Genomic DNA, 9,867 nt, shown 5'->3' on the forward strand with positions numbered 1-9,867 from the left:
GCGCGGAGGGGGCGGGGTCCCGCGCGCGCGCGCGCGGCGTGACGCGGGGCGCTGCGTCACAAGCGCGCGCGCGTCACCGCGGGGCGGCTCCGCCTGCGTCCGGGCGGTAGCGGGGCGTGAGTCGTCATGGGCACGCAAATGACGTCAGCGCCGTGCAATTTACCTATCTGCATTTGCGTGCAGAAACACCCGTTTGCGATTGCGTAAAGACAGAAAAAATTTACTTTTTTTTAGAACTTTTTTCTTTCTTTTTTCTTTTTCTTTTTTCTTTTTTCTTTTTTCCTTTTTTCACTTTTCTTTTTTCTTTTTTCTTTTTTCTTTTTTTTCTCTTTTTTCTTTTTTCCTTTTTTGTTCTTTTTTCTTTTCCTTTTTTCTTTTCTTTACTTTTTTATTTTTTATTTTTTATTTTGTTCCCTTTTTTCTTTTTTCTTTTTTTCCTTTTTTCTTTTTTCCTTTTCTTTTTTCTCCTTTTTTCTTTTTTCGTTTTTTCTTTTTCCTTTTTTCTTTTCTTTTTTCTTTTTTCTTCTTTTTTCTTTCTTCTTTTTTCTTTTTTCTTTTTTCTTTTCTTTACTTTTTTATTTTTTATTTTGTTCCCTTTTTTCTTTTTTCTTTTTTCTTTTTTCTTTTTCTTTTTTCCTTTTTTCTTTTTTCTTTTTTCTTTCTTTTCTTTTTTCTATTTTTCTTTTTCCTTTTTCCTTTTTTCTTTTTTTTCTTTTTTCTTTTTTCTTTTTTTTCTTTTTTCTTTTTTTTCTTTTTTTTTTCTTTTTTTTCTTTCTTTTTCTTTTTTTTCACCCACCTGAGGTTTCTGTTTCCGTGCGGGGTTCGGGGCTGTGTGAGGGACAACATGAGTGCAACACACACCCATGGCACCCCCCCCCCCCGGCACCCACCGCGTCCTGCCCGGCCACGGCGGCGCCCAGAGCCCCACGCTGGCGAACGGAGTCGGGGGCAGTGCTATGGATGGGCCGTGACTGGGCTAACGAGCGGCCTGTGGGGCAACCGGGGGGGGTGTCTGGGGGCAACGCGTGGCGCTTCGGTGAGGCCGGGGCACACCGTGAGGCTGTGCTGGGGGGATTTCACTGCAATTAGTAATTAATTAGCGGTGCGGGTGGTAGCAATGCGTTACACCATCCTGTGCCTGGCATGGGGGGTCTGGAGGGTGGGAGACACCACCCCCCCAGGTAAGGGTGCCCTCAGCTGCCCCCCGCGCGGCTGGGGCACCCCCTGCGCGGGAGCAGGTACTGACCTGCCTGGTGCTATTAATTTAATTCCATTAATGTAATTAATTTAATTATGTCCGTTTGACTCTGTGAAACCGTGTTCCAGCCTCAGGGAGCGCGGCCGTTCGTGCTGGGGGCCCCAGGGGGGCACTTGGGGGTGTCGGGGGGGGGGGGCTGTGGGGGGGTCCTGGGGCAAAACGTGGAGCCGCGGGGCATTGTGCGGGGGCACGGCGCGGGAGCCATCCTGGTCCGAGTGGCCCCTGCCGCGTGTCGTGCGAACGAAACACCGCTGCCTCGCGTCTGTGTCGGTTTTTTTTTTAATTAAAGAGACTTTAATTAATCAGCCGCGGTGCGGGTCTCGTGTTTCAAAAGAACAACTCTGCAAAAACGATGCCGGGGGCAGGGGGGCTCAGCCCCGCGGAGGAAGGGTGGGCTATGGCACTGTTGGCGCGGGACCCTCCGCCGGGCACCTGCCGGGCGTCCTGTCCCGTGGTCCCCCGCAACGGCTCAGGCGGCCCCCTGCTCCAGCAGCTCGTCCCGGCTGCCGGGGACGCTCAGCCCGGTGAGAGGATGCTCGCCGGGCCCGGTCCTCGGCGGGGCGCAGGGCTGGAGGAGGTGGTCCCAGTAGAGGCTGAGCGTGGAGAGCTCCTGCTGCTCCAGCTCCTTCAGCTCGTGCAGCTCCTTGGCGCTGGCCGCCGGGGTCTGCACCTCGAAGGTCATCTCGAAGCGGCTGTAGTCCACCCGGAAGGCGCCTTTCTCCAGGGACATGCAGGGCTCGAAGCGGTACCCCCAGAGGATCTCGTCCTCCGTGTACGAGGTGCGGGCTTGGCACGTCATTCCTGCGGCAAGACAACGGCTGAGCCGCCGGCGGCGGGCAGAGCGCCGGGCGCTGCAGAAAACTACCCGCTGCCTAACAAGGGGCTTCCAGCCCTGGGTCACCCGTTGCCAGCGGGGAGCCTGTTTTGGCCCCAGCTATCTCTTGCCCTGAGCCCAGGTTTGCCCGGCATCTCCGGGACCCCAACGGAGCCGCCCGTCCCCACCCTGACCCCCAGGGACCACTCGCCTGTGGCTTCGACGATGCCCTCGAGGATGATGATGATTTCAAACTGCTCCCGGCGCAGCGACTCGGCTGACATGTCCCAGAAGGGGCTGTGGCGGTTGATGACGTGGCAGATGATCTGAGGCTCCACCAGGAACAGGCGGTCCTCCCCGGTGTCGTAGCCCAGGTTCAGCTCCGACTGCTCCAGGGGGATGAACTCCCCCTCGGCCGTCTGCCGGGACTTGATCAGCTTGGCCCGGATCTTGGCGTCCACCATGTGGCTCTCCCGCAGGTCCCCCACGCGGAACATGAGGCACAGCTTCTCGTCCCGGCGGGAGACGACGCAGTTCTTGCTGAAGATGAGGGTCTGGGCGCGCTTCTTGGGCCGGGAGATCTTGACGAACATGCAGCCCACCATCAGGGCGTCGATCATGGAGCCGACGATGGACTGCGCCATCAGCAGGATGACGCCCTCGGCGCAGTCGGCCGTCACCATCCGGGAGCCGTAGCCGATGGTCCGCTGGCTTTCCACCGAGAAGAGCAAGGCGGAGACGAAGCCGTCCACGTTCTCGATGCACGCCCGCCACTCGGGATCACCCCGGTGCCCGACGTCGCCCCGCACCCAGGCGTCGAAGAAGTAGATGGTGCCGAAGACCACCCAGGTGACGATGTAGCACATCATGAAGACAAAGAGGAACCAGCGGTACTTGAGGTCCACGATGGTGGTGAAGATGTCCGAGAGGAACCGCTTCTTCTCCTGGATGTTGCCCAGGTTCACCTGGCACTTGCCCACCTTGGTCACATAGCGCTGCCGCTGCCGCTTGCTGGCCTGGACCATGGGGCTGTCCTCCTCCAGCAGCTTGCGGCGCCGGCTCTGCAGCCCCTCCGGGGTGGGGACGGCAGCGGTGGCGGCGGCGGTACTGCGGGTGAGGGTCTTGCTGCGTGCCGAGCTGGGGATGTTGGGTACGCTCAGTGCGTGCAGCGGGTACCAGTGGGCACCTGCCGGCGGGCACCAGGAAGGGTTGCTGGGACGGTGCTGGGTGGCCACGCTGCCGCAGCTCGGTGGCAAGGATGGCTCGCCGGGGACGATGCTGCCGATGCGGGGTGGGGACAGGTAGTTTGGCATCAGGGCTATTCTCTTGGCAGCGACGGTGCCAGCTTGCTGCTGGCTGTCCTCTGCCAGAGCCCCGGGGGTGGCTGGGAGTTCGGGCTGCAGCGGAGGAAAGGAGCCCGATGGTGAGAAATCACCTCCGACAACAACCGCGACCACCCGTGGCATCCTGTCCGAAGGATGCCCGCGAGCCCCGGTGCGAGCCATACCTTCTGGGAGAAGGTGCCGTACTGGCTGGTGTCAGTGGGTGGCCGGGGCAGGTAAGCCAGCATGTGCTTGGCCGTGGGGGTCTGCGCCGGGGGGATGGAGTTGCTGCGGCCACGGGGCTCCTCGGGCACCAGCCAGCCGCTGCCGACGCTGTTGTGGGCGCAGGGGAGCACCATGGTGGTGCCGGGGCAGGGGCTCAGCCCCGGGCTGGGTGCGAGGTCCTGCTGCGGGGGACAGAGAGCGGGGGGGTTATTTTGGATGCCGAGGATGGCGTAGGGCTCCGGCTCCTCTCCGCATCTCTGCAGGCCGGGGGTATGGTGGGGCCGCCCTCGCCCAGCGGCACACGTGCCAGCAACGGAGCTGTGCCGGAGCCACTGCAGGCTGGCACCAGATGGCTAAGCCCATTAGTGGCCGTAATTGCATTGCAGGGGCCGGGGAAGGAGGTGTCCACCTCCGGCCGGGAGCAGCCCCGGCAGCAGGCGAGCTCTGGGTGAGCACCCGCGGCCGGCCCCGACGCTCGTCCCGTGCCGCGGCTGTAGCGGAACGGGTGGCCCCTGGGTGCCAGAGGAAGGACGGCCCGTGACGGAGACACGGACCCCGTAGCTGGGATCCGTGGGACAGGCTGAGCCCAGCCGGGTCCCCGCAGGGAGATGCGATGGGAGCTCACGTTCCTGGAAACGCAACCCAGAGAGCAGCGACCTGTGGGGATGGGGACGGGAACGGGGAGCGTGGGCGCTCTGCCTCCTCCGAGCATCCCCAGGCGGTGCCCCGGGGCAGGACCGCTCCCACTCCCACGGCATCTCCTACCACTGCCTCGGTGGGACCGGCGGTCCTCAGGGCCGACCTCCCGGCCCCCCAGCCCTGCGCAGACCCCCGGGTGGGAGAGGCACCCACCTCATGTCCAGGCGGAGCTGCTGCCGGACCAGTGGACGTCGTCCTCGGCTCGTGGCTCCTGCAACACCCCGGCTGCCGCCGGGCATCTTCCTGCTGGTTGCCGGGCTGTGCCACCGCGGCCAGTGGGAGGGAAGGACGGGGAGCTTGGCGGCCACCGCCAATCCTGCTCCAGCGGCAGAAGGTCGCCCGTTAATCTGTCTCAATGACAGGCACAATTACCTCGAGACGATTTAATCGGGAGGAGCGAGCGCCCGGATGCCCGGGGGAAGGAGCAGGAGGGATTTCCCAGCGGATTTCCCAGCTTTCGCCACCGGGATGATGCTCCCCGTCTGCTCTGGGGGACGGGACCATCAGCAAGGGCTGGAAAACGCATCTCCCGTTCCTGCCTGGTCCGTGCCCCAGGTTGAACGCAGCCCGTGCTCCCTCGCCATCTCCTCTCGGGACCCCCCGCGCAGGTTCCCGTGACGCTCACCGGGGCTGGACCCCCGGTGCCAGGAGGACTCAGTAATTTGCCAGCCTGGCCCCCGGTACCCCCGTTGATAAGAAAGACGGCAGATGAAGGAGAGATTAGTCGCTAATCTCCCAGGGAAGATGAAACTGCAAGCTGGACCCCGCGGAGGGGACGCGTGCGGGGGCGGATGGGAGCCGAGCACCAGCGCAAAGTTGGGATTTTCCCGACGGCGCGGCCCACCCTTTCCCCCTGTCTTTTCTTTTCGCGGCAGGATAACTTCTCCCAGGCAAGAGTTTGCTCACACAAAGCACCAAGAACCGTGTCCCCCGGCGAGGCGCCGGGCGCAGGATGGGGCGATCGGTGCCCAGCTGCGAGCAGCGGGCAGAGGCACACCCTCCCTCGGACGTCCCCGTCCCCGATGCAGTTCTCCAAGGCTCCTTTGGGTGTTTACTCAATGACCAAGTGAGGGTCAACACCTCAAACCCTCCGGAGAAGATATGGATGCCGGCTCTCTGCCGCCTGCATCCCGCCTCAGGGTCCCCTCCCCATCCCACTGCAGCGGAGCTGCCGCTGCCCGCTGCCAAGAGGCGCTTTCCCTGCCAAGGCTCTCGCTCCGGGGTGGCCGAGGCTCGGAGGATTTGCGTGCTTTGGCTTAACCCTCCCGTGCGCGGCCAGGCAGCGGCGGGACCCTGGCCGGCGCCACGGCGGGGATGCACCCGGCTTTTCCTGCCGAGCCGGGCGCGCTTTCCTTTCAGCGCGGAAAAACCAACGACGGCTGGAAAATGACCGTGGCCACACCCCGGTGTCGGAGGAACAGGCTTGAATTCTCTCCCCTGGGCGCCAGACGCGGCCGGCGGCGGAGCGGGCGCTGCTCCGCAAGCGTTAATGCCGGCGGCCGCCGCTCAGGGCGGCTTATCTCGGCGCGGGGCACGGGCCGGCGTGAGCATGGCCGGGAGCTGGTGGGCGAAGGCGCAGGCCGGGGGGATGCTGCTGGCCCTCCTCGGGTGGGTCTCCTCCTGCGTCACCACCTTTGTGCCGCTCTGGAAGAACCTCAACCTGGACCTGAACGAGCTGGAGGTCTGGACCATGGGGCTCTGGCAGGTCTGCATCGCCCGGGAGGAGGGAGCGGTCGAGTGCCGGGCTCACGGCTCCTTCCTGGCGCTGCCACCGGAGCTGCGGGTCTCCCGCCTCCTGATGTGCCTCTCCAACGGGCTGGGGCTGCTGGGGTGCCTCCTTGCCGCCCCGGGGCTGGAGGGCTGGAGAGCCTGCGAGGACAAACCCGGGCTAAAGCGGCGGCTCCTGCTCGCCGGGGGAGCGGCGTTGGGCGCGGCGGGGATGGCCACCCTGGCGCCAGTCTCCTGGGTCGCCTACAACACCGTCCTCGACTTCTGGGACGACACCGTCCCCGACATCGTGCCCCGCTGGGAATTCGGGGAGGCCACCTTCCTGGGCTGGTTCGCCGGAGCCTTCCTCGCCGCCGGCGGGCTGCTCCTCGCCTGCAGCGCCTGCTCCACGAGGACCGCGACGCCGGCGGCCCCCGCTTGCCGCCAGCCCCCCGCCGCGGGCCACCACCCGCGCCCCAGAAACGCAGACCTGGTCATCTAGGGACTCGGGGCGCCCTGCCCTGCGCGCCGGCCGGCTGCGCCCGTTGCGGGGACGGCTCCGGCGTGTTCTACGGCACCGTTTGCTCGTTCTTACGGCAGCCCCGCAGATTTTTTTTTTTTTATCCTTCCTCCGTGCGCCTGCTTCGCTTTTCCTTTTTCGAGGAGCGACAGCTTTCCCCGCAGCACTCTCCGGGAGGGCAGTGAGGCAGAGGAGCGGGCAGCGCTCGGTACTCCGGGTGCCGTTCGCGGTGGATGACGCTGCGCCGGCTCCCCCCGCGAATCCCCCGGAGCCTGTCGCGGTTCACGCGGCGCCCCGGCGTAGCGGCTCGTTCCGCGCCCCCATGACGCGCTTGCAATAAACTATGGCGGTGGTCGGCAGCGTGTTCCCCTTGCTCCGGCTGCGTCGAGCGGGGAGGAAGGGTGGGAGCTGCGAGGGGCCGCGCTGCTGCTCCCGCGACGCGTTGGTCTGTCCGGAAAAGCTTGGGGGAAAAGAGAAAAGCGGAAAACGGGAGAGGAGGGGGTACCAGAGACTGCTGCTGCTGCAGGGGCAGCGGCCCCATGCCCTGCAGGAGCCTCGTCCCGCGGCTCGGATGGGAAAGCCGTGGGCGCGCTGCGGAATTTCCTCAACTGCGTTGTTTTACCTGCGCAGAGAGGCAAGAGGGCAGCGGTTTGGGGGTCTCCTCAACCGTTTCTTCCCCGTTTTCCTGATGCAGCTGTGGACAGAAAGCCCGCTTGCATGCCCCTGTGCGACTCACAGCACGGAATGTCAGGCTGGACGCACGCCCGGAGCCCCGACAGAGGCCGTCCCGCCGCCACCGCGCCGGTTAACAGCTGAGCGCGCCGCGGGTTTAATCCCTGCCGGCTCAAAGACCAGACCGAAGGAAACCCCCAGCCGACTCCGGCATTCCTGGGGGAAGCAAAGTCCGCTTTCCTCCCAGAGTCCCCTTTTGAAACCTGCACTTTGCACAGCAGAAGAGGAGAGAAAGGAGCGGGTGGGCAGGGAGAGAGCCCAGATGATCCCTGGGCATTCCGCACGCTGCCCGGGTGCAGGGTTAAGGGGGAAAGGCGGGCACGGAAGATCAAGGGAGGCAAACCAGGAGGGCAGCAGCATTCTTGGCCATCAATCCTGCTTCCCAAAGCCCCGCACAGGCCAGCAGCTGCCCTGTTAGAGGCCAACCCAGAAAGCAAAGCGAGTCTCTTGGCTGTAACCCCTCACCCACGCCCTGGGGACACGGGAGGACAAGACAGGCAGCAAAGGTTCCCAGCTCCGGACGCTCGCTCCTCCCTGCCAGCCCCATCCAAGCATCCTGACTTTCCACCTGCGCTCCTGAGAAACCTTTGCTTTGCTTTTTTTTTGAAGGAGGCTCTGGCCATCCACTGGATGTTTCACTTTCAGGCAGCAACATGAAGAATGGGGCAAAGCTACTGTCTCATGACAATCAGAATAACCAGATTCCCCCAGTTCAGGACTGTGTCCCCAAACCACCAGCTGGAACGACACCACGGCGTTGCAAAAGCCGTCTCGAAATTACGTCTGCGGCCGGGAGGAGTGAGCGCAGCTACCGGGTACGCGGTGTCACGGCCCCGGCGCCTCTGCTCGCAAGTTCAACGTTTGCATTCCTGGCAGTCCCAGTGCCCCGAGGGAAGTCGGAGTCTCATCCTTCCACCCTCTGTCCCCGCAACGGGGGCAAGAAGCTGGAAAAGCAGCCGAGGCTCTGCAGCATCCCAGTGCCCGGGGGAGGCACAGCTCCCCGCCTGGGCACGGGCAGCTTGAGTCTCTACCGACAACGAACGGCGCTTCTACTTCATCGTCAAGTAACTGGGAGAACGCAAGACTCTCCCACGGGAGCTGTTTATTCCTAAATAACGGGGAATTGCGCACCGCCAGGAGCGCGGGACCGTGCTGACAACTCCCATTCCAAGACAGCTCTGCTAATTACAACAAATCTCGCACTAGGAACGAGCCCTACAAACATCTGTCTAATTTGTCGGGGAAAAAGCCTCACCCGCCTGTATTTCTCATCCCTCCTCCTACACCGCTGGCAAGAAACGTGGGGTTTGTCACAGCCAGGCCGGCAGCAGCGGGAAAACGGCGCCGTTACAACGTAGGGTCGCGTTAGCGGCTCCGTACGTAACCAAATGCTTCAACTCCCCCATTAATAACGGAAATAGAGATGTTGGCTACTGGAAGCGAGCGCTTCCCCCTCCTCTTTTCTAATTCCATGCGAGCGCTCCTCTCCCGTGGCTTGCTTGGGAACGGCAGACTCCCTCTTCCGAAGCCCCGCCGGCTATCGCCGACGGGAAAGGGCTCGCTCTCTCCGTACTGCAGCCGGGAGGAACCCAACGGCGCGGAATGAAAACACGGAGGGAGCTTTTACCATTCTAACATAGAACAAATGCTTTTATTGCACTTTTAGAAAAATCTGCATAGTCCTAACAAACAGGATCTCCCCCCCCGGCACTTCCTCGGAACGTTTGGTTTAAAACCACTGCGGCAGCTCGAACGCGCGGACGGGCTAAAAACGGAAATCGGAACAGGGCACGTTCGTTACAGAAAGTCAATTAAAAAACCCACCACCGACAAAAAAGGGGCCGATCCCGGCCCTTGCGGCTCTCCTCGACGCCAACCGGGCACCGAAAACCCACCGGAGGCGAGAAGGAAGTTGGCCCGCCGACCCGAGAGGGGATTATCCTTCGGGCGGTGCCGCCTCCCTCACCCAGCTGTCCCCGTGGGTGCAGGAGGCAAACGTCCCGTCTCCCATCACCGCTGCCAACTCCTGCGGTCGCCTTTCCCAGCGGGAGACTCCCGCGTGGTTTATTTTGCCAGTTGAACCACGGGAAGGCGAACGCCCGCCTGACCTGACCGAACCACCACGCAGCGGCAGTCGTGGCCGCCCACGCGACAGAGAGTGGGAGCCACCAGTTCCTCTCGGAGCAAACCCAGTCTAGGCAGGAGCTTGGCAAGATGGGGACGCACCACCCCTGGCAGCTGCTCCTTCGGGAAGATGTAAACGCATCCAACGGATGAACGGCAGCTCGTAGCCCGGCTCGCCGCCAGCGCAGGGATCCATGCCTGGAAAAGCGGGCGAAACAAAAGAACCTCCCGGGATGGGCTGGGGACCCCACGGGTGCCACCAGGGACCCGGCGCGTCGCGCGGGCGCAGCGGCTCAGGCCCTTGGCGTCACCGCTCCGCGCTCTGTCTCGAAAGTGCAACGCTGCTTTTTATTCGTTCGTGTTTACAAGGAACACGGCTCGGAATCCCGACCGCCCCTTCTCCTCCCTCTCCCTCCCAAACGTCACCCGGCGGGAGGACCCCGCGCCGCGGCGGGGAGCCCGCCGC

General features: G+C 62.8%; 2 protein-coding genes across 2 annotated transcripts; one reads left to right on the forward strand and one right to left on the reverse strand.

The window, feature by feature from the left end:
- Positions 1-1,727: 1,727 nt before the first annotated feature.
- LOC147526852 (G protein-activated inward rectifier potassium channel 4-like) lies at positions 1,728-3,780 on the reverse strand. The gene is made up of 3 exons (XM_086626780.1): positions 3,580-3,780; positions 2,284-3,469; positions 1,728-2,059 (listed from the first exon to the last, which is right to left on the reverse strand). Exons 1-3 carry the CDS (start codon positions 3,751-3,753, stop codon positions 1,728-1,730), a joined length of 1,692 nt encoding a protein of 563 aa, XP_086482906.1. The 5' UTR covers positions 3,754-3,780.
- Positions 3,781-5,867: 2,087 nt separating this feature from the next.
- On the forward strand, positions 5,868-6,527 carry LOC147526853 (claudin-24-like). The gene has a single exon (XM_086627015.1). The coding sequence runs from the start codon at positions 5,868-5,870 to the stop codon at positions 6,525-6,527; it is 660 nt and encodes a 219-aa protein (XP_086483141.1).
- Positions 6,528-9,867: the final 3,340 nt, after the last annotated feature.

The sequence above is a fragment of the Tauraco erythrolophus genome, chromosome 26, assembly GCF_009769465.1.
Source record: "Tauraco erythrolophus isolate bTauEry1 chromosome 26, bTauEry1.pri, whole genome shotgun sequence".
Lineage (NCBI taxonomy): Eukaryota > Metazoa > Chordata > Aves > Musophagiformes > Musophagidae > Tauraco > Tauraco erythrolophus.